The 23,515-nt window shown below is 38.4% G+C and overlaps 10 protein-coding genes across 10 annotated transcripts; 4 read left to right on the forward strand and 6 right to left on the reverse strand.

Moving 5' to 3' along the window:
* Window positions 1–86: 86 nt before the first annotated feature.
* Window positions 87–1,502, reverse strand: PHO3 (histidine phosphatase family protein; the record flags this gene model as incomplete). The annotated part of the gene is made up of 1 exon (XM_022818477.1): window positions 87–1,502. The coding sequence occupies one exon, from the start codon at window positions 1,500–1,502 to the stop codon at window positions 87–89; it is 1,416 nt and encodes a 471-aa protein (XP_022675140.1).
* Window positions 1,503–2,571: 1,069 nt separating this feature from the next.
* Window positions 2,572–4,314, reverse strand: LAC12 (lactose permease; the record flags this gene model as incomplete). Its single annotated transcript, XM_022818478.1, has 1 exon — window positions 2,572–4,314. The coding sequence occupies one exon, from the start codon at window positions 4,312–4,314 to the stop codon at window positions 2,572–2,574; it is 1,743 nt and encodes a 580-aa protein (XP_022675141.1).
* A 1,401-nt stretch (window positions 4,315–5,715) lies between these two features.
* On the reverse strand, window positions 5,716–7,182 carry BIO3 (aspartate aminotransferase family protein; the record flags this gene model as incomplete). Its single annotated transcript, XM_022818479.1, has 1 exon — window positions 5,716–7,182. The coding sequence occupies one exon, from the start codon at window positions 7,180–7,182 to the stop codon at window positions 5,716–5,718; it is 1,467 nt and encodes a 488-aa protein (XP_022675142.1).
* A 522-nt stretch (window positions 7,183–7,704) lies between these two features.
* BIO4 (ATP-dependent dethiobiotin synthetase BioD) lies at window positions 7,705–8,391 on the forward strand (the record flags this gene model as incomplete). Its single annotated transcript, XM_022818480.1, has 1 exon — window positions 7,705–8,391. The coding sequence occupies one exon, from the start codon at window positions 7,705–7,707 to the stop codon at window positions 8,389–8,391; it is 687 nt and encodes a 228-aa protein (XP_022675143.1).
* A 305-nt stretch (window positions 8,392–8,696) lies between these two features.
* Window positions 8,697–10,304, forward strand: BIO5 (7-keto 8-aminopelargonic acid transporter; the record flags this gene model as incomplete). The annotated part of the gene is made up of 1 exon (XM_022818481.1): window positions 8,697–10,304. One exon carries the CDS (start codon window positions 8,697–8,699, stop codon window positions 10,302–10,304), a length of 1,608 nt encoding a protein of 535 aa, XP_022675144.1.
* Window positions 10,305–10,918: 614 nt separating this feature from the next.
* amdS (acetamidase) lies at window positions 10,919–12,580 on the reverse strand (the record flags this gene model as incomplete). The annotated part of the gene is made up of 1 exon (XM_022818482.1): window positions 10,919–12,580. The coding sequence occupies one exon, from the start codon at window positions 12,578–12,580 to the stop codon at window positions 10,919–10,921; it is 1,662 nt and encodes a 553-aa protein (XP_022675145.1).
* A 952-nt stretch (window positions 12,581–13,532) lies between these two features.
* On the forward strand, window positions 13,533–15,245 carry KLMA_20835 (uncharacterized protein; the record flags this gene model as incomplete). The annotated part of the gene is made up of 1 exon (XM_022818483.1): window positions 13,533–15,245. The coding sequence occupies one exon, from the start codon at window positions 13,533–13,535 to the stop codon at window positions 15,243–15,245; it is 1,713 nt and encodes a 570-aa protein (XP_022675146.1).
* Window positions 15,246–16,213: 968 nt separating this feature from the next.
* Window positions 16,214–17,914, forward strand: KLMA_20836 (nucleobase cation symporter-1 family protein; the record flags this gene model as incomplete). Its single annotated transcript, XM_022818484.1, has 1 exon — window positions 16,214–17,914. One exon carries the CDS (start codon window positions 16,214–16,216, stop codon window positions 17,912–17,914), a length of 1,701 nt encoding a protein of 566 aa, XP_022675147.1.
* A 1,814-nt stretch (window positions 17,915–19,728) lies between these two features.
* Window positions 19,729–20,355, reverse strand: KLMA_20837 (NAD(P)H-dependent oxidoreductase; the record flags this gene model as incomplete). Its single annotated transcript, XM_022818486.1, has 1 exon — window positions 19,729–20,355. The coding sequence occupies one exon, from the start codon at window positions 20,353–20,355 to the stop codon at window positions 19,729–19,731; it is 627 nt and encodes a 208-aa protein (XP_022675148.1).
* Window positions 20,356–22,159: 1,804 nt separating this feature from the next.
* Window positions 22,160–22,645, reverse strand: KLMA_20838 (uncharacterized protein; the record flags this gene model as incomplete). Its single annotated transcript, XM_022818487.1, has 1 exon — window positions 22,160–22,645. One exon carries the CDS (start codon window positions 22,643–22,645, stop codon window positions 22,160–22,162), a length of 486 nt encoding a protein of 161 aa, XP_022678474.1.
* Between the last annotated feature and the right edge of the window lie 870 nt (window positions 22,646–23,515).

Here is a 23,515-nt window from a genome sequence, read left to right on the forward strand (position 1 = left end):
ATGTAATTGAAATCTGCTTTGATTTCATATAAACAAAAGGTATTGATTGAGAGGACATTTATGCATCAAACATACCCCGAGACAAATTACTCTAATATTAAAGAAGCATTGTAGCGTGTAGTGTTGTAGTCCCAATAAAAGCTTAGACTAGTGTGGTTACTTGATGAAGTAATATTGCACGACTTAACAAAATTCAATCCTTGAAGCCTCTCATTAGCGTAAGAATAGAACTCTTTTTCCGGACAAGAGAAACCAGGACCAGTCGAGCATGACTCGATGGGGATCACAGCGTCATTTAGTGTATATCTCACATAAGTTTCATTAGAACATTGGAACTTTTCAGTATAAAGTCTAGCCCCCATAGGTGTTAACCATGATTTGTGGAAGGTGTGTTGTAGAAATGGTATGTAGGAAGTATTCAATTTTTTACCATCATCAAATAGTCCCACAGTAGTCAAGTAATTTAGAATATCTGTATCATGTGTGAAGCTTAACCACACTTTTTGCTCTTGTTCGTCACTTTGTTTCAACAGTTCAACTGAAGCGTTGAAAAGAAGTGAGCCAATTGGTTTTATTAAAGAATGACCTGCCCCATCCTCGTAGTATGATGTTAAATCATCTTGATAAGAGTAGTGGATTAACTCTTCATTGGTGAAAATGTTACACACATCACTGTATCCTTTAGCGTTAAGCTCGAAGCCACACCATACAAAAAGCAAAGAGGCATCAGACTTGTTTAATTTCAACCCAATATCGGCATTCTCTCTGTTTAATCTTTCGGCGATGTCCTCCAGGTAAGCTTCGGAATAGGTTGATAAATAGGCAGCATTTTCATCCTCGTCCCACGGCAAGCATGAGTAGCCTGGCGATAAATTATTGGCTCCAGAGCTAGGGTCTTCGCTAATTACGTTTAAATGCGTGGAATTTACTATGTTATCCAACTCTTGGGCGAAAAACATAGCTGTATCATGAACACGCTTTGAATTTGTTGTGAAAAGCTCAATATTCGAGTTCTTATTCAATAGTTGTCCGTAGAGTGAAAGGAAATTGCGAGCATGTGTTCTTGCATCTTGTTCGCCAGTGTAAGGGTTTAATGGGTTTAGAGTGTTTTCAAAAGTAACTTCAAGCTCAAGTTGGGAGGAATCATCTAAGAACCATTGGTATTCTTCATCATTCAGGAAAGATAATGAGCCATTGAATTTCCCTCTGTATCTTTCAAGTTTCTGATAGGTGTTGTTTAGCTGCTTCCCTTTACCTTTGCTTGGAAATCTTTCTCCATGACGTGCTAACAATTGTACCTGCTTCAATTGACAATGTTCTGGGACCGGTAAATCGATGCCGTAATCATGAGGATATTTAAAGTACGGCGCCGAACCTGCCAAATAGGGAAATAGAGATTCTTGTCTCCCAATTTTACTAATCCCATTCTCAGAAAACCGGCGATCGTACAAACTAGCTCCTTGCACCACAGCAAGAATTGTCAATAAAGTTAAGTACTTCATCGTTGGGTCGGAAATTGTATGCCTCAATGACTGTTTTTTGGGAATTTCACACAAATAATTAATGAGATGAAAGGGAATGAATGAAGATATATTCTATGTGAACTTGAATAGTTTTCAAACGAACGCATATATATCAAAAATTTAGTCTAATATATTAAAGTATTTTGATAAAATACTCAACGCTAACGTGCGAAGCCCTAACCTCCATTCGTTCTCTTCTTACTGATCATGGATTTTCAACAAGGCTTGTTTGTAGGATCACGAGGTGAGTTTTTGTTCACTCTAACCAGATGTAGTATTGTTAAACACCAACAGCATAAAGCGGATTTTTTTTTTTTTATTCAAATGGTTTCATAAGATATGTATGCAAGTTAAGGCATTTATTTATTATGATTATACTGGGGAGCCATTATATGATTTTTCAAGATAGCTTTCCTAAGTGAATAAAAAGCGAATATCTAAAAATTATTAATATGCCATCATTACATTTACTTATGTGAGTAATTCTTTGGAGATCACATACTGTAAACTTTTCCTTTTCCTTTTCCTCTAAACAATAGATAAAATTGCATCCCTATATTGTTGCATGATAAACTAATAAAAATTAGGTACGATTGAAAACGAGAATTTTGCCTGTTTCCGTCAAACTATAAACATGTACTCAAATTATAGAGAATATGCAGAGAACACGATCACAAACATTTTTTCTCAATGATAAAATCCATTTTGAAATTAGATTTATATTATTAAAGTACATATATGCACTATTAAACTATCTATGTGTTCGAGGTGAAATCTACAACTGGGACAATAACGTAAAAGGTAATTCACTACCGAGGCTTCTCGAGTTAGGAAGGAAATGAAGATGGAAACACCCAATAGAAAAATAAAAAACATGGTCAGGACGTAATATAGATCTAACAGCTAGGTTTGATAAGAGAACGTAGAAATGCTTTTTGAACTAAATTGGTTCTCTTGCAAAAAAAAAACGGAGATGGCAAATAACATAAAAATAGTTTAGTTGGTTTATGGATTAGTCATTAAAATGGCAAACATCTACAAGACAGTCTCAAACGTACTCCTTTATTTTGATTAATTTCTCGGCGTCCGCCTTATGAGCATCTATTTTGTGATCATTAAGGTTACTATTAGCTACACTTCTAGCCGCTCTGATTTGTCTCTTACCATTTTCCCTGAGCATATTTCTTCTTACCTCGGCGGCGAAAACTGGATCAGTCGATGCCTTTCTTGGGTTTGGAGCTTCAAATACAGCAGCCAACTCTTCGAGAGTCTTCCCTTTAGTTTCGACAAAGAAGAAGTAAACAATGGTAAACTCAAAAATATCGAAGAAAACGAAAAAAACGTAGAACCAGTACGTGATATTCTTCATTGCTTTTGGTGCAGCAAACTGATTAACGAACTGAGCCACTCCAGACACAACGTTATTCACCAATTGAGATTTAGATCGCATCAAATTAGATGATACCTCGGAAGGATAGATAGGCTGCATAGGAGTAAATGCAAAAGAGAAAATTACACCAAATAGATAGATGAAAACCAATGTTCCCTTTGATGCTCCTTTACTACCTGCTTGATAACGTGCTGTGCAGATTGCTAATCCTGATAATGCCAATGCGGCGCCTAATGTAGATGCCATGAACATCTTTCTTCTTCCAACTTTATCATGACAAAATGATCCGAGTATCGATGAAATCCAAGACACAATAGAGTAAACACCATTCATTAATACATTGACGGAAACAGACTTCATGCCGACACTTGTTAACATGGTAGGTAAATAGTACGAACAGACATTATTACCAGAAAATTGACTAAACCATCCCATAGCCACGATTAACCCCAATCTATATCTATCAGATCTTCTTTTGAACAATGGTGTAAGGTTCAAAACTTCTAGTGGAGCAGACATGTCTGTGCCATGGAATGACTCTATGATCTCAGACATTTCATAGTCGATTAATGGGTGGTCTCTGTTACCCCCAAAATGATACTTTGCAATGAATTCACGAGCCTCGTATTCTCGTCCAACTCCCACTAACCATCTGGGCGATTCTGGTAGCAACCAACCAAAAATGAAAACAATACCGGGGAAAATCATTTGACAGTATAATGGAATCTTAAAAGCTTTAGACGAATTAGGGAAGTTTTTGTTGGTACCGTATGTGATAAAAGCTGCAATGATAGAACCAACATGCCAAAGAGTATTGTAAAGGCCGGCAACTTTCCCTCTTAAGTGTGATGGGGCAACCTCGACACAGTACGCAGGAGCGGCTGCGCAAGCAATAGTAGAGAAGAAACATAACATATAGCTACCGCCAATCAATCCACTCTTCGTACTTGTTGCACCAGTGATAATAGATCTAAGAATAACACCAAAACAACCAAACATAATGGCGATTTTCCTTCCTTTCCAATCTGAGAGAGGAGCAAAAAATGCACCGCAAATCTGACCTACATTATAGATTGAAAATACCAAACCAGTTCCGGAAGATGAGCTTACATCTAAATTATAGTAATTCAAGTAAGGCTTCATGGTATAAATGGAACCCATTAAAGAAGCATTGTAGCCTTGCATGGTAGAACAGAGGTAAACAATAAAGCACATACCATACAATGGGAAGTATTGTTTTGATAGGTAACCAGGGAGCTCCGTATCTTCAATAGTATCTATTTCAACTTCATTGTCAGAATAAAATTCGTCCTGCTTCTTATCTGGAATTCTCCTATGTTGAACTTCAGTTACATGATTGTTCTTCTGCGCAATCGAAGGCAAGCTAGAAGTGTCTGCCATTTCTCGTTGTTATCTGTTTTAATTCTTAAGTTGTCTGGCCCCCATATATTTTAGATGAACATTAATAACTGGTAAATAAAAGGAAATGTTGATTTAAATAAACTCTATTACTTCGCACTTCATGTGATATATTATCTCAAAGATTACTCAAGGTATAGCATGTATCGACCTTAAACAGAAACTTTGAAACAAGTTGAATAATATACTATTCGAAGTACGTTTAAAAAGAAATGGCAAGAAGAACAGGTCTGTTAAACAGATGCACAGTTGGTAAAGGTATGGATTGTGAATTCTTCTCTAGAGAATTGACTTAAGGAAATCATATTTCCGAGACTATGAAAGTTATTGTTGCTACTTAAATAAAAAAAATTGAAAGTAGCTGCGTCTTGTTGTAGCTTCTTGCCATCTCTTAGTATAGCCCATGGTAGGTGGGCGTATACAAAATGTATACAATATAAGCTTAAAGCATGTAATTTTGGAAAAGAAATTTACACAGCAAATATAACTTGCTGCCAAGAGGTACGCTGAACTCACTGTTTCTCCAATAATACTACCATTATGTCAGCACTTAGGTAGTACCTCCGAAAACATGGCATGGAAACATGGGAATGACAAACTACATAATAATGAGTAACGTGGCTCCTTACTTATGAAGCATCTGACCAAAACAGGAGGTAAATAATACCAAGAATCTATCAGGAATTTTCTAACAATTTTTTCCGTCAGAAGCACAACACATTCCAGAAAGAGAAAAACCTTTACCCCAATCTCCGCCGAACAACAGGCAAAAGAAGAAGTTTTTAATCTGAAAAAACACCTACGTTCTTTTCTGGACGCTTATGGCCAAGCAACTAACTAAGATGCTGCTACTCCCTTTTTGTCTTCGATTAATTAAACCAAAAAGCCTACATATCTACGTGCTCTTAAATTGGCTGGGAGAATTCATGTTTTACCCCGGATTTTTTGTTGTGGATGCTGCAAAATTAGTGGATGACTATTTGAGGCCGGGTAATATGGTTTTATCTCTAATTAAAGATTATGCTGTTCTTTTCAACTTTCAAAATGTAAATTGCAAGACCCATCAAATAATTGAGTTGAATGTGGAAGCATAAATAAAATTGTCGAAATTATAAGTAAGCTTTAAGAATCAGTTACACGTGATGTACATTTAAGATGGCTTTTAACATTTAGACTAGATCCTTCGAAAGGCGGGATTATATAATTTTAAGCTAAACGGTATCGGTTAATTTAGTAATCATCAGGCTTCTGAACAAGGCTACTAAAACTCTTTGTCATCTAGCAGTCTTCCATATAAGTTAATAACATATATATATGTACATGATAAAAGGTATATCAGCAACTCCTTCAAGTGAGGCCACTAGGGTCCATAGTTAATAGAACTCAGCAATTCCCTATTTTGTAAGCACTCCACTCCAAAAGCAGCTGCTTAATACCTGTTGTCAGAATAGTGAGTTCTTCTCCCGATATTATATACGGTGGCATAATGTAAACTAGCTTTCCAAAGGGCCTTATGAAGATACCCTTGCTTACTTGCCTTTTCTGGACAAAAGTCCCATCAATTGGTTCGAAAAGCTCTATTACGCCTACTGCACCAACAACCCTAAGATTGTTAATCAGTTTTCCGTATATATGGCTATTACGAAGCTCGACGTAGAGCTCTCGGTACAACTGCGCTTCAATCCGAGCCACCATGTCTTTCCAATTTCCCTCCATCAGGATATTTAGTGACGCATTGGCCGCTGCACAGGCAAGAGGGTTAGCCATGAAAGTTGGGCCATGCATGAAAGTCCCTTTGGTCGCAGTGTCTTTCGCGGAGATGACATTGGCAATGCGTTTTGAGGCGATCACAGCACTCATTGTCATATAGCCACCAGTGAGAGCTTTTCCAACGCAAAGAATATCTGGAAATACATCCACTATTTCAGAGGCGGGAGTTCCTATCATTTTCTGATATACATCACAATGCTTAAAGGCAAACGCTTCGCCTGTTCTGCCAAACCCGGTTGCAATTTCGTCGAATATCAGCGGGATGTCAAATTTCAAACAGAGTTTCTTCAGCTCAATCAAATACTTAGGGTGATACAACCTCATTCCACCGGCACCCTGTAGGATTGGTTCTAGTATCACGGCACATATCTCCTCATGACAGGAGTTCATCGTCTCTTCCATATCTTTTATTGCCTTTCTGTTAGTCTCATCATCGTAATTATCACCTAGTTGAAACGAACCGTGCAAAGAAGAAGTGCATAACGTGTCAACCAGTGGTGGTTCAGTAACAAAAATGTTCTGAGGAACGTAGTCGCCATATAAAGAATGCATCGAGTTAATTGGGTCACATACACTCATTGCACCCAATGTATCGCCATGATACCCGCGTTTTATAGTTATGAATTTTTTCTTCTTTGGACAATTCAATGAGAACTGATACTGTAAGGCCATCTTCAGGGACACTTCAACTGCCACAGATCCAGAGTCGGCAAAGAACACGGCATCCAACTGAGGATGATCAATAAATTTGAGGAGATTTTGGGCAAGTCTAATAGCGGGCAAATGGGTGAGGCCACCAAACATAACATGAGAAAAATCGTCAATTTGTGTTTTCAACGCTTCGTTCATTCTTTCATCGCTATAACCATGAATCATGCACCACCAAGACGACATTCCGTCTATTAACTGCGTCTCTTGTTCATCAGCAAGTGTAAGCTTGCACCCCTTGGCACGTAGAACCGGCAAGATGATCTGGTTGCTATTCATAGATGAGTATGGATGCCATATGTGCGCTTTATCAAAAGCTAGTAAGGCATTGATATCATTCACATTGTTACTCTTGGGCTTGTTGTCGTTCATATTTGCCGTGAATCTGGGTGACTAGGTTTCACACCAGTGGTTCGTCTGCCATATTATTCATATAATTGTAATCGTAGGTCCAAAGCATTTTCCAGATACACCTTATATATGTACATTTTTTCTTCGCAGCATGTCGCATCTCAACTCGGGCAGATATTTGTTTGATTGACGGCCTGCACACTTTAGAGTGCTTTCGTTCTTGAATCATGATATGATGATTCAAATGGAAAGAAAAAAATTAAAAACAATCAGGAAAAACCAGAAAGTAAAGTACCCAAGAATGATTAGCTTGGTCACGCACGTCATCTTCAATGGCGGGATCCAACAAGATATTGTAGCGACGGGATGATGAATTCGACCAATAAGCACAGCTCATATTCTCGCTTACATTTGCCTCAGTAAATTCTCGTATATAAAATGCATGATGAACCAGTGTTCTATGAGCCATGACTCTCATGTTCAAAATGAAGGCCAACACTGCTGTGTCATAACGGATACCTCCATAGAAATCAAACCCAATCAATGACTAAGATTATCTTCGTAACAGGGACGGGAACAGATGTGGGAAAAACGTTTATTTCAGCTTTACTGGTTCACAGATTAAAAGCTGATTACTGGAAGCCGGTTCAGACTGGGCTCGAATGTGATACAGGCGACACAAGGACGGTTTCCATGTTTCCCACCGAATTAACAGGTTGGAAACCAAAGCTATTTCCACCAAGATTCCAGTTCAAGAAACCACTTTCACCTTACAATGCCATGGAATTCGAGTCTGATATTGACATTGAATTAGAAGACTTTTGTATTCCAAGTACCGATGACCTCCAAAACGATGTTTTGGTTGTCGAAGGTGCGGGCGGGCTATTTGTGCCCATAACCAAAAAGCTCGAGATCACAACAGACCTGATTCGCAGTTTGATCGAAAGGTACCCTCAGCATGAAATATCCATAGTTGTAGTTGCGGACAGCGGTCTTGGTACCCTGAATCATACCATGCTCACGGTAGAGCATTTGAAGCATCATGGACTGGACAAGAATTTCTCGGGCTGCATCCTCAATGGTACGATAAACGCCATTAACGCGAAAACACTAAGGTCGTTTGGGGTTAATATTCTAGGTGAGATAGAGCGCTGCGAAACAACACAGGACTTGGGCACAGCTCTCAAGAAAATGCCTGGTTTGGATAGTCTATATGTCGATAGCAAGTAAATACATGCAAGTAAAATGTTAACTTTTCCACTTCTAAGCAGTGATATTAGAGATAGTCAGACTACCATGACTTAAAATACACATACCAGTTCAGACAAGAGAGAGAGTGCTGGCCAAGACAACAAATTAATGACCATACGCTGAAAAAAAAAATCCAACCATTTATGGTCAAGCATCGTCTACAAGGAAATGGTATATAAAGGACCATCATCTTGGGCATTGAGAGGGAATCAATCACAAATTACAGCATAAGCAGATGTTCTATAGAAAAATCGACAAACAAAGCTAAGAGCAACGTACGCAAAATGAGTGTCTCGGATTCTTCCAGCTCTCTTGGTGCTTCTCAAAAGGCGGGAAAACTTGCCCATAACTACTCATGGTGGCCATTGATAGGCATGTCGTTCTCGCTGACCAACTCATGGCTAGGCGTTTCCTCATCATTTGTCGTGGGGCTTTCAGGCGCAGGTCAACCTGCGGTCGTCTACGGTCTTATATTCGCTTTTGTGTTGACTTTGATGTGTGGGTATTCGCTCTCAGAATTCTCCCGGTTGCTTCCTAATAGCGCTGGAACGAGTTTTTGGACGTTAAAACTTCTTGAGAGAAGTGCGGTCGGTGATGTCGAAGAGCTCTCGGTTAGAGAGAAGTCATCCAGCGCTCTTGACATCAGCAAGTTGTCACAGAAAGAAGACGAGACCACGGATGGTAAGCTCTTGAAGCTAAGCACCATGGACTCGAACAGCTGTCGTTCGTCCTTCCAGAAGCACATGGCGATAGCGGTTGGCCTAATCAACTATTTTGGTTGCGTGTTCACGACAGCAAGTATTGTGTCTTCATTGATATACAGTATAATGGGTATCCACTCCATTCTGCATCCCTCTTTCGAGTTGAAGCGGTGGCATACATTCCTACTGTACGAAATACTGACCATTTTTTTGACTGCGTTCAATTGCAATTACAGGGGCTTGCCGTTCCTGTCCTCCTTTGGGCTAGCAATGTCACTGTTCTCGTACGCCATCACATTTATCCTGTGTCTCGTTTCAAGAAGCGACACCATCGCCGAACAGCCTTGGCCTAAGAGCGAAGACATCTTCTACAAGTTCCACAACAACACCGGGTGGAAGTCCAATGGAATGGCGTTCCTGGTCAGCCTCATCAACCCACTATGGTCGTTCGTGGGGATCGACTCAGCAACGCACATGGTGGACGAGGTTGGCCATGCTGCAGCGAGAGTGCTGGTGCCCAAAGTCATCATGACCACCATTGTGATTGGTTTCGTCACGAGTTTCTCGTATTCGATTGCGCTCTTTTACTGCGTCCGCGACACGAGTGCTGTGTTGGAATCGATTGCGCCAGCTGTGACAATCTATTACCAGGCGACGGGAAACCGAAACTTGGCGGTGTTCATGCAAGCGTCCACCATCGTGGCCGGCCTGACATGCGGTGTTGCGAGTGGGACATGGCAGTCGCGGATGTTGTGGGCGTTATCGAGGGAGATGGAGGCGATGAGGCCGGAGGGAACGCTGTCGCGATTGGTAACGGCCAGGTTTGCGAGTATCGATTCCAAGAACAAGGTGCCCTTGTATGCACACCTGTTCTCGCAGGTTCTTGTTGCGATTATAGGGTGCATCATGCTGGGCAGCACGAAGGCGTTCAATGCCATCATATCGGCAGCAGTGACGCTTCTAATCGTGTCATACGCCATTCCGAGTGTGATACTGCTTGTTAGAGGCCGGAACAGGTTCATTGAAAAGTGCGAAAGGGAAGCCGGCGATGAGGCGGTCAAAGCACCCAGTAAATGGGGCGTGATTCCACACACGATGACGGTGGTGTACGCATTGTTTTGCCTGGTTATGCTGTCTTTTCCTTATGTGAAACCTGTGACTGTTGGACTGGATATTCCTCAGTATCGGTAGTAGGGACCTTAGAAGGGGCGTTAGTAGAAATAATGTCGTTGGATGCCATTTTGACTTGAAGCTGTTGGATTAATTAATTGGTAATTGATTTGTTGGATTCACTAGATAAGTAAGTATTTACTGTTGTTCTCCTTGGTTTCTTCTGACTTGACTTATAATTGGATAGTAAGTAAGTTGTCAATTCGAAAGTGGGAATTGGATGAAGAAACCTTCTACTTATATACTTTTTGGAACCAATTCAATTATCAAATGCTTTAGCCTTGATCCTAGTATATCTAGGCTTTAGCCTTAGCTTTTATAGTTGGTATAATATCTGGCGCCCTAGACAACGTCGTAGGACGTCCAGGATCAATAAGAATTCTCAATACCCCTTATCTCTTTAAATAAATGGTTCAATCAGCGGTTTTTTTACTGGTCTTCCATATATATACCTTCAGGCACACAATAGGTAACATATCCGCATCTTATCTTATCTAAAAAAAGTTAAAGGGACTGCTTATCTAGAATTGTTTTTTTTTTTTTTTTTTTTTTTTTTTTGAAAAGTAAAAATGTTTACATAGATATATACACCCTTAACATACCATAAGATCTCTACGTTTGTTCAAATCCTCAGGCTAAGCATTCAAAACACTGTCGATTATTTTACCAATTTCTAACAATTTTTCATCCTGAAAGGTTGGAGTTACGATCTGAATATGACCAGGGGCTCCTAAGTAAGTATTCTCTTTATAAACCGGATATGTTCGAGGTTGAAGTAATTCCGGAGGATACTGCGATGTATCAACATCATATTCTTTGTCAATCGTAGAAAATGGGATTATAGCAGCTGGGAAGTCAATTAGGTTCCAGATACACGTGAATGGTGGAATGCCGTATTCATCATGAGGAGGAGCAGCTCCGGCATTCCCAGGACAGATAATAATATCAAAATTATCAAAAAGAGAAGTGGCTTTTGCTTTGACTTTCTGTTGACTAGCCTTGAGTTTGTATAAATCATCTATACTTTGTGGGGGAACAACTCCTGGATTCATTTTGAGGGAGTCAATTAATGGTTCATCTTCTTCCTTCAAAATATCAAAACCATTTTTAAGCTCAGAGGCACCGATCATGTACATGCCAAAACATGTCTTGAAGCCTTCTTTATAAAAGTCAACAATGTCACTTCTGAGCTCTTGTACTTCGTGGCCAGCTTTTCTTAATTTCCCAGCAGCCTTTTCCAGAGTATCAACCATTGTGGGGTGCAGAGGAAAATAGTCGACCTCCGTGATAAGGCCAATCTTTAACACGGAAGGCAATGAAATTGAACCATTATATGGATAAGGTATGCATGTTTTATCATATTTTATGAGATCAGAATTCAAAACATGTCTCATAAAGAGCTCAATATCGTCCCAGTTCGTAGCTAATGGACCAGCAGAAGGCTCGAAACCAAGGTATGTTGGGTCGGCTGGTGCAACTTGGTCTGCAAATGGAATTCTATTAGTGGTTGGTTTGAAGCCGTAAACACCGTTGCACAATGCCGGAATCCGAATCGACCCTGCAATATCGGTACCAATGCCGAAAACTGAACCACGCTGCTTCACCAAAGACCCTTCTCCTCCCGAGCTTCCACCAGCAGTCAATGTCAGATTGATTGGGTTCAGAGTTCTCCCAAAAATGTTGTTTTCGGAATCTGCAGTCATCAAAGTTTGTGGTAAATTTGTCTTGACAAAAGGAACCGCACCGAGATCAATCATCAACTTAATCATTGGCGATGGCTCTGTGATATCTTTTTTGTTACCGATAAAACTAACATAACCAAGTGTTGAATCATAACCTGGTATTTTAAAAGAGTCCTTAACTGATATTGGTAAACCATGCAATGGTCCAATTGGCTTTCCATGCTCTTTCAAATATTCGTCTAAATATAAGGCTCTTTTTCTTCCATAAGAGAACATGAGCTCCGTGCAACAATTAGTAACCTGAGTAGCAATGGCTGCCCGATGTGAAAAGGCTTCTAAAACTTGAAGAGCAGAATATTCACCACTTACAATTTTCTCCACCAAGCTACTAGCGGGTTGCAGTTTGGTGATCTCGATTTCTTCAGGTGATAAGAACATTTGTGGAAGATCCAAGACGTGATCTTTAGAAGTCATGGAAAATTTTTCCAACACATCAACAGGCAATTCCCAATGACCAGGCAATTCTGATCTTGCTTCCTGAAGCTTTGTGGAAGCTTTGGGTTTCCATGAGGAATCTTCGTCTGATATTGGTTGAGCGATTTCGGAAATTGTCATTGTAATAGCCTTTTCACACCTATGCTGTAACTGGAGGGTTTACGAGGCGAGTTGTTACAATCCAGTATTATTTATAATTATATGTACTTTTTCAAGAGTGAAGGGTGATTCAAACTCTTATTTTCGAGTATTGGAAGTATTTATACCTTTAAAATAAAATGATTACAATGTAATGTGATAAGTGATATTTACTGATTGTTATCTAAACGCTTGCCTATCATAAGCTACATGAAAAGCTAACACAATACTCTGATAAGCCTGTCTACTGGGGTCACTAAACCTACTTTTCAGTTCTAAATGAAAAGATATAGGATTACATGCTTCGGTCCCTTTGTTTACTAAAATGTATATCTAAACGCTCTAATACAGACAATGCTTGTATTGAAAATTGTTTTTGTTTCCGAACAGAAAATGCTTATCTAAAAAAATCAATCTAATCTAAACGCGCTTTAGTGTACGATAGTATGTAAGAGCACATACAAACAATAGGAAATCCATAAAAAAACAAAAAACTGTAACAAGTTAAACAAACCCCAGCAACTTCAAGGGTACATGTGTAAGTTTTACGATGCCAGGTTGCTACCTTCTAGGACGTCTTGTTAATTTTTTTTTTTCTCATATAATATAAGGTTTAGTATTCTAATTTGAGATAATCACACGCCAAGCGCGTTTAGTTATACCAATTTATTGTATTCACGATTATAGAACAACAAAGGATTATTATCGATAACGATCCTTAAGGGAAATTTGTCAAAACCAGAAAAGACCTTCTACCTCTTTATATCTTCAATATTATCTACATATCGTTAAAAAACGAACTTTTACAAAAAGTATAAAGACCATATATGAGTTAGAACGTTAGACATAATCCCTTCCAGTTGAACTACTTATATTATCAATTATTAATTTAGAAGAGGAGGTGACTAAACAATCAGAACATTAACTGCTCGCCATGCTCTCATACAACAAATACAAAGACGACCCAAATGTTTTGGGTACAACGGTCATCGACTCAAAGGTTCCAAATCTAAGCCAAGAGCTTGGACTAAAGAAAAAAGATGGAATTATTTTGAATCCCACCCCTACTTCTCATCCAGATGACCCGCTGAATTGGTCAACACCAAGGAAACTACTTCATAATTATCTGCTATTCTTTTATTGCTTGATCTTAGCTGCCGCTCCAACTTGGATGGGTCCAATTTATATGTTATTAAAAGTTGATTTGAAAGTCACATTGCATCAACTTAATCGTGCCAATGCGTTAGTCTTTTTCTTCTTAGCAGTTTCTTGCTTACTGGTTCAACCACTTGCCAATTCATGGGGAAGAAGACCAGTTTATCTAATTTCAACTTTCCTAACAGTCATTGGTATGGTTATTATTGGAGCAACAGCAACATATGGTGGCCTGCTAGCATCATGTATTATTTTGGGTTTGGCTGTTGGTCCAATTGATTCTCTAGTTGAAGTATCCATTACAGATATATTCTTTCTACATGAACATGGAAGATATATGGGGATCTACATCTTAGCAACTAGTATGGGGTCTAGTTTCGGGCCATTCATCTCAGGCTACGTTGCACAGGACTTACCTACCTGGAGATGGAGTCCATACATTGTTATTATTGTTGGTTCCACATTGCTTATTGTGCACTTCTTTTTCTTGGAGGAGTCAATCTTTGACCGCGATCTCTACATCGACGAAGAAGCCGATCATAAAAAAATGTTAACAGTTGCTGTTTCCAACGTTTCCCAAGTGAAAGGAGATGTTAATATAGATGGTAATCTTCCAGCATTAGACGAAGCCATGACTTCAAAACATGAAGAGAAAATCGAGCAAACTCTTGCGGATTCTGCCGACTCATTGACTACGGAACAAGAAGAGACAATCGACCACACTATTAAGAAAAAAACTTTCTATCAAAAGATGTACTTTTTCTCTTCCCAGTCAAAGAGTCTTAGTATTCTTGAACTGATCCAAGGATGTTTCTCTTCACTTCGAGCTGTGAGATTACCAGCTGTTTTTCTGGGAGCTGTCATTTATGGTATTCAGATTTGGTGGTTGTCCCTTCAACAGACAGCCACTTCTGTCCTCTATGCTGGTCCTCCATATCTATTCAAGCCAAACGAGCTCAGTAATTTATCTCTGGCTGGTGTTGTTGGCTCATTCCTAGCTGTGATATATAACATGTTCAGTGATCCTGTTCAACTATACTTTTGCAAAAGAGAGGGCAGCAATGGACTTTTTGAACCAGAATACCGTTTGATCATGAATTTCATCCCAACAATCTTAAACGCTCTAGGAATTTTACTCTTTGGTTATGCACCATTGTACAAACTTCACTGGTTCGCTGGTGCTTGTGGAATATGCTTTATAAACTTTGGTATGTCAGCAATTATCAGTAACACTCTGGCCTACGTTTTAGAAAGTTATCCTGGTAAAAACATGGCTGTTACTAGTATGTCCAGTATCCTCTTTTACAGAAATGTGGTTGGAGGTGTATTTACCCTTGTTTTCCAATATTGGTACGACGCACAAGGAGCTAAGGGAATAATCGGGACGCTAGGTGGTTTGTGTATAGCATTGAACTCCCTGGTGATTGTATTTTGGTTTTATGGTAAATCTCTCAGGAAGTATGCTCAGGAAAAGTACCACCTCACTGTATGATACGTAGCTGCCCATAAACTTTGGAAATATAGACACTCTTCGTAGTTCTAATTAACTTATTTGATTTTTCTTTAGTTCACACATAATTTTGGCTCATGTTCAGCCCACATTTCTGAGACTATATGTTAGAGAAGTTTTAAACGCATACACGTGGATCATAACCGTTACTCGTAAATTCCTCTTTTTGTAATTTTCGAAATCAATCCTGGCATTCCAACGAGACAAAAACATGCTCTCGAGTAGTTTTTATAAAAAACTTATGCAAGTTTAATGACCATAAACAAACATTTGTCCTCATCTAAAAAAAGAAACATAACAGGAGTGATTCGAATTAGTGAATCATAGTTGAACATACTACTACTACTACTATAGTGACAGAAACGATTTTTGGCAAAAAATATCATTTTAGGCGACAGTAAAAAAGTTCTACAGCTTGAAGAATCCGTAGAAAATAGGCGAAACTACCGTGCACTCTCTAATTTTTCCGAAATGTAATAAGTAAAGAAAAGTAATTTGAGCACTACAGTATTTTCTGCATTTTGATAATTGGTCAGTTGACAACGGGATATCATCGATTAGATTTGCAGTCAAGGGGAGCTTGGCCATCTATGAATGTTGTTATACAATAATTCCTCCTGTTGGAATGGGAAATTTCAGCCGTAAATGGTAAGTGAACAAACCATATTATACGAACTTGCTGATATCGCCGCACCATCTTGAAAGATACAGCAATTAAATCCCACGGGCCAAACATTCTTTATTATCTTAGAGAAAAGAATTATGTGCGCTTACAATAGTGATATTCTTACTCATGTTATATGCGATTAGGAAATACAGATCAGATACGACCTTTCTTGCCTTATAAAATGCGGACACTTTGGATTTTAAATGTTTCTGTACCTTTGGCTTGGCAGTTTCGATAAATCCACCAGATCCCGAAACCCGGCAATATCCGCAAATAGGCAATAATGTCTGAAATAAAAAAAGAGAATATCCTTATCTATGAAGAAGGTGTTCCTTCTAATGATAACAATTCATCGACTCCATCTGAAGAAAAACCATACCAGCGTTTCTTGAAAAGGATCCAGGTTAAAGGGGGTGAAGATGGCCAACCTTGGAGCAATCCAGATCTCGTCCCAACACCTATTGAAGACCAAAACTGGAAGCCTTATGCGTACCTAGCATACTGGATATCCGATTCGTATAACGCAGCCGGCTGGAGAACGGCTGGTTCATTCATCACAAAAGGATTATCGCCAGGGTGGACGTATGGTTGCAATGTTTTAGGCCATGTAGTGATCGCATTCATTGTTGCAATCCATGGTTTGTTTGGGTCGAAGTATCATGTTCCATTTACTGTTCAGTCCAGAGCGGCCTTCGGGTTCTATTTTTCACATGTAATTGTTTTCATGAGGTTTATTGTCGGTTGTTATTACTACGGAATCAATGCGTACACAGGCGCGGAATGTGTGCAAGCAATGATCTATGCAATGTCACCAAGATTCAAACATATGAAGAACACAATTCATGACGGTTCCACCACGTCTTCTATGTTATTGTGTTACTTTATTTACACAGTAATTTGCCTTCCCTTTCATTATATCCATGCTAAGAATATTAGAAAGTTCTTAATGTTCAAAGCTATAGTGTGTCCTATCACTGGTATTGCGATGATGATCTGGTTAAATGCCAAAGCTGGGGGTACCAGTATCATTTGGAATCAAGGTTCCAAGGCAAAAGGGAGCAAATTGTCTTGGCTTATCGTCCAGTGTGTTACTACATCAGCTGCCTCTTACTCTACTCTTGGGGTGAATGTAAATGATTTCACAAGGTATGCTGCCAACTATCATGCACCTTACGCACAACTATATGCTATTCCATTAATTCATGGTATAATGACTCCTATGGGTATAGTTGGATCTGTTGCCACTGAATTAATATATGGGAGAGCTATTTGGGATCCCTTACTCATCGCAGAAGAGTGGATTGGTACGCCTAGAGGGAGAGTTGCTGCATTTTTTGTAGCTCTCTCATTTCTAATTGCTCAGATTGGTATCAATATATCAGCTAATTCTATCTCTGCTGCAAATGATTTAACAGCCTTGTTTCCAAAATACGTAAATATTAGACGTGGACAATTCATAATCGTCTTACTAGGTGGATGGGCTTTATGTCCATGGGAGGTTATCGCCAACGCTACAACTTTAACCGCTTTCATGGGCGGGTATTCGATTTTCTTAGGTCCCATTGCAGCTGTATTGATGTGTGATTACTTTATTGTTCATCGTCAAAAGTATGACTACGAGGAATTTTATAACCCTAATGGTATCTACAGATATGGCACTCGATTGGGTACTAACTGGCGTACTATTCCACCGTTACTTGTAGGTTTTGTGCCTTTACTTCCAGGTTTGGCATCCTATATCAACAAAAGCATTAAACTCCCACAAGGTGTTCTAAATCTATACTTGGTGGGGTACTTCTACTCCTTCCCAGTCGCATTCTTAACTTATTATGTTGTTTGCTTATTGTTCCCACCACAGAGCACTATGATTGAAAAGGCAATCATTCCACCTTCAAGGGAGAGAAATGTGCTTTCAGAAAGTGACTTGCAAAAACCAAAAGTCTACCAAGTTACCAAAAAATTCATTAAAGATGTTGTTTTATAAGATAACCTGGTATGTGAGTTCTTTTAGTCAATATAAAAATAGTTTTCTTTTAGCACTATCAAGGAATACGATATAGTTCAGAGGAATAGTAACGCGAATGATAAATTGTTAAGTAAATTCAGTAAAATGTTTGTTTACTTGGGAATATAATAAGACTGTTATTCTTTAACCGCATTTTTTATTTCCGGATCTTTTTAACTTTTATTTTCACTAATCGTCTCAATCTTTGCTGCTTTACCTAAGAGAATGATTATTTCTTTCAGGTTGAGTAGCTATAATATCCACAGATATTACTTGGAATAACACCAAGATATGTACTTTTCATCAACATATAGTAAAATTCTGGTTTCTTCTTTTCCAGTTAGTTTCATGATTATTTCGATACAATCATATTTGCGTAATATTGTGAAAGGCCCCCAGAGAGTCAATACATATTATTGGTATAGTGTCGCATTTCTGTACTGAAAAGTATTCCTCATTAAAAAAAGGAAAACGACTCCTCTTCATAACAGCTAAAGTCAGAATTCTGAACTTTCGCACAACCAGTATCAGATCAATTCAATAAGGCTCTAATATATGAGACAGATGTTATACTGCGTGTATTTCAGTATTTAATAGCCTGCTTTCCGGTACGTTGGGAGGTTAAATGGCAGAGTATAAATTTTACTCTTTGAATCTTTAAAATTAATCTCTTGAATGAAGAGAAACATTGTTTAACTTTCTTTCGATGTTAGTCTGCTCAAGATCGTTGTTCCTCATATATACAAAAGGAATATAGTTTTTATTTTCAGTAATGACAGAGCGAATTTCCCTTGAAAGCTATTTGAATTTTTCAAAAATAAGGATGCGGGTAGGTTATAAGTGATTTTAAATCGAATCAAATATGAATCTGCCTCGAATCCAAAATAAATGCGAACACCCCCCGGGCCATAAATGGCTATAAGTGACGTTGGTAGACAGCATTATCATATGTTTAAAAGCATCATGGAAAGAATTATTTATATGAAAGCAACTCACAGTAACCTATTAATTGCTTCTTCAGAATAAATAGTTGAAAAGGTGATTCGTTATCGAATCCTCTAGTTGGATGGAACATTTGTTCCATAGGATTCAAACCAAGTGAGTTATAGAGGTAAATGGAATCCAGATATGAGCAAGTAGTGGATTCTGTTTTGTTACCTACTTTCTCCGAACCCAACGAAGAGTAGTTTAACTCCTGTAACTTATTTTTGAATCATACAAAGAATCAAAGATTCGTAAAAAAATCCGGAATCGATTCCAAATAAATTCAAGAACCACATTATTTGCGAATCATATCTAAGATATTATTGGATTCTCGAAGGATATAAAAGAAGGGAAGTAGATTTTTGATTATTATTAGAATCATAGATTTGAGATTGATTTCTTCACAAATATAATTCATATTTTCTGACCCCATAGAAACTCCAAGATTAACAGAATCCGAATCCACGATACTAAGAATCACCAAATTCTTTTTCTTATTCTTATAAAATCAAAAAAAAAAAAAAAAAAAAAAAAAAAAAAAAAAACTCTAGTGAAAATTCGGAATCGAATCCTCCTGAGGTGCAAATCACAAAGAAGGAATTCTTATGAGTATTACTGCGGCATATTGAAAATCAAAATACTGAGAAAGTTGAATACGAATACACATTATCTAAACAGAATTCAAATTTTTTGTAATTCTCGAAAGTATATGAAGGCATGAAATAGGATTCGCAAATTAAGCTGCAACAAAAACTTTCTCCAGATCAAATGAACTATTTATGTACTCTGAAAAGGTTAAAACCTTCAATTCAATGCGAAGAAGGGATGTTACGGATGAAATCACGAACTTTAGCTTTCATAGCTTTAACGTCCTCTGAAGTGACGTGAGCCACACCAAAAAAGTACAAAGGTGTCCACGGATTCATTCTCCCCGAATAAAAGGTACGGAAAATGTTAGAGAGTAATTGGTCTACATCTTTTATTGGATCATGTGGATCGTAGTTTTCTGCAGCTGTTGCCCCCATAGTGACAATTAAGGACACATTTTTTCCCATAACGGTCTTATTCTTCCAATATTCAGTACTTGAGAATACCCTATCAAACCATCCTTTTAAAATTGCAGGAAGGTTGTACCACCATAAAGGAAAAACGAAAAGGACAGTATCAGCCCAAATGAGCTTGTTTTGCTCTTCAATAACATCTGGAGTAAATTGATGGTACTTTTTAGAGGCATATGAAGGTTGGAAGACTTTATCTTTGGGATAATCCGGAAAATCATTAATGTCAACTTCGCTCTTCCAACCCATACCATAAAGGTCACTTAATTTAAATTTGTCTCCTTGAGTTTTCAACTGATCGATTATTTCGTCCAAAAATTGTCCATTCAATGAATTGCGCTCTGGATGTGCAAAAACAATCAATACCTTTTTACTCATCTTGTGTTACTTGATGGGTTTTGCAAAGTTGTAATGAATCTAATCATGTAATACTGTTTACTAGTTAAGTAAGAGAATGACATGGTATACAATTTATATACTCCTTTCACTAAGATGGCAGTCAGGCAGTATACGTCTAACCTTTTCAATGCTCTCGTCTTGGATCCACAAGAGCTCAAAATCACATACATTGTACAATAATTATTAATCAAAGGCGGTATTTACGGGTACCTCTCCTCTGTGGCTTCCTGAGAAATTAAAGATACACCATTAGTCGTTATCGTACTTAAACTTGAACAATAACAAAAGAGACACTGATAATTTCTAGCAGCTATGATACTAAAGAAATCTTTATAGACAAGAATGGTCTGCTTTTCACCTTCTCAACAGGAGGAAACAATTTCCTAACTTCAAATCCTAGGAAATTTCCTTAGTAGTTGCTGTGGAAAAGAATTCTTTCAAGAAGTGTGGGAGTGTAATTTGTCACTATAGTAAAGGTGCCCTGTACTATATTGCAATTTCGGAGCTCAATAAAATTGAGCAGCTTCGACGAATTAATCAACTATCTGTTTTTTTTTGTCTTACCGGAACATTCTATTGTAAAATTCATAGTATCATTAAATGTATGTAGTCACAAACAAAAGGGTGTATGTTATCATTACCAAGGGTAGAAATAACGAATATGTTATATGGGTAAATTCCACTGAGGGAAAAAAACACATGACCGTTTATTGATGACAAATATGGCCATTCCTCAGAAATAACAGCTGTGATAGTATAAATCTGATAAAACAAAATAAAGACGAATGTGTCCATCATGATCGTCGTCAGAAAAAGGATCGTGGAAACGACTGAAATACCCCCCAGTTCAGAGACTAAAGATGTTTTCGTATTGGAAAAAGAAGCTTCTTTCTTCCGGAGCAGCTGTACTAAGAGCTATGTAACGGATGACTGTTGGACTGGATATTCCTCAGTATCGGTAGTAGGGACCTTAGAAGGGACGTTAGTAGAAATAATGTCGTTGGATGCCATTTTTGACTTGAAGCTGTTGGATTAATTAATTGGTAATTGAATTGTTGGATTCACTAGATAAGTAAGTATTTACTGTTGTTCTCCTTGGTTTCTTCTGACTTGACTTATAATTGGATAGTAAGTAAGTTGTCAATTCGAAAGTGGGAATTGGATGAAGAAACCTTCTACTTATATACTTTTTTGGAATCAATTCAATTATCAAATGCTTTAGCCTTGATCCTAGTATATCTATGCTTTAGCCTTAGCTTTTATAGTTGGTATAATATCTGGCGCCCTAGACAACGTCGTAGGACGTCCAGGATCAACAATGACAATCGCGACTTCGGGCCTTTACAACATCCTTGGCAGCCGTCAATGGCAAAAAATTAAGGTTTCAGATGCATTGAGCTCTATTTCTTGGCGGGGATTAAAACGATGCAAGTGGGGGTTTTGGCAAGATTTTAAGATTTGAGAATGAAAGTGGGAATTGGGGAGGGAAATACGAATGTGTGGGTATTCGGCTGGGTGGGGGTAAGTTTGTAGGAGGAATGTGTGTCTTGTGGAGTCGTAGAGCAGTGTTAGAAGTTAGGAGTTGTGTAGAATTACTTAAAATAATTCTGATATCTTTTGATTAAGGGGGATGTCTTGGAAAAGAAAGCTTATATGAGGAATTTATGGTGGGAGGATGATTTTAGAAGGGAGGACCCTTGGGATGGGGGAGGGCTCTCACACAAGTAGTGGAAAATAACGAAAAATGAAAAATGAAAAATGAAAAATGAGAAAAATGCAAAATCTAGCAGTGAGAGTGAGAGAGAGAATTGGATGAGGGAGAAGGAGATATGTTTGTACCGTACAAAGTGATGAAGAAGAAAATGAAAATGAGAATGGTATGAGAAGGAAGGCACGTGATAGGGGCGGACAAGTAGGGTTGAGAGTGACATCCGGGTAACACTGGGAAATGTGGATTACAAGTATAGGTGAGATGAAGTTTGATGGCAAGAGGAGCCAGATTGGTCAAGGCAGTAAAAGTGTAAGAAAAGTGAAGTGCGGGTAACATGGGAAACTGTGGGCACGATAGGCCAGGGGACAGATGAGGGACAAAAAAGAGACCAAGGATATACTCGGAAACATTTCCCAAAGAGGAAGTTAGGAAAAGAAACATGAAACAAAGAGACTTACCGTAATAGGAAATGGGACATGAGAAATCCGGAAAGCTGGAATAGCAGGCGGAAAAAACAAAGGAGAATGTAACGTCACACGAATAAAAAGAAACGAACATGAAAAATTAAATTGCCTAAATAGGAAAGAGTGAGAAAAGTGAGGTATAATATAGGGCGGGTAAGATACAGAAGAGGGAGGGTAACGACGACAAATATGGATGATGGACCAAATGTAGCGGGGAGGGTAACACGAACTTAGAGAAGAAAAGTTGGAAATTGGGGCGGGTAACACAATTAGAATAGAGGGTAACACTAGAAAATGGGTAGGGTAAGGCAAAAGAGAGGGCAGGGTAAGCCAATAAAGTGGGTAGGGTAAGTGCGAAAAGAGAAAATAAGGAGTACATTGGTGTACGGATTCGATTAGTTATGTGGTGTACGGATTTGATTAGTTATGTGGTGTACGGAATTGATTAGTTATGTGGTGTACGGATTTGATTAGTTATGTGGTGTACGGATTTGATTAGTTATGTGGTGTACGGATTTGATTAGTTATGTGGTGTACGGATTTGATTAGTTATGTGGTGTACGGATTTGATTAGTTATGTGGTGTACGGATTTGATTAGTTATGTGGTGTACGGATTTGATTAGTTATGTGGTGTACGGATTTGATTAGTTATGTGGTGTACGGATTTGATTAGTTATGTGGTGTACGGATTTGATTAGTTATGTGGTGTACGGATTTGATTAGTTATGTGGTGTACGGATTTGATTAGTTATGTGGTGTACGGATTTGATTAGTTATGTGGTGTACGGATTTGATTAGTTATGTGGTGTACGGATTTGATTAGTTATGTGGTGTACGGATTTGATTAGTTATGTGGTGTACGGATTTGATTAGTTATGTGGTGTACGGATTTGATTAGTTATGTGGTGTACGGATTTGATTAGTTATGTGGTGTACGGATTTGATTAGTTATGTGGTGTACGG

The sequence above is a fragment of the Kluyveromyces marxianus genome, chromosome 2 (assembly GCF_001417885.1).
Source record: "Kluyveromyces marxianus DMKU3-1042 DNA, complete genome, chromosome 2".
Taxonomy (NCBI): Eukaryota; Fungi; Ascomycota; class Saccharomycetes; order Saccharomycetales; family Saccharomycetaceae; genus Kluyveromyces; species Kluyveromyces marxianus.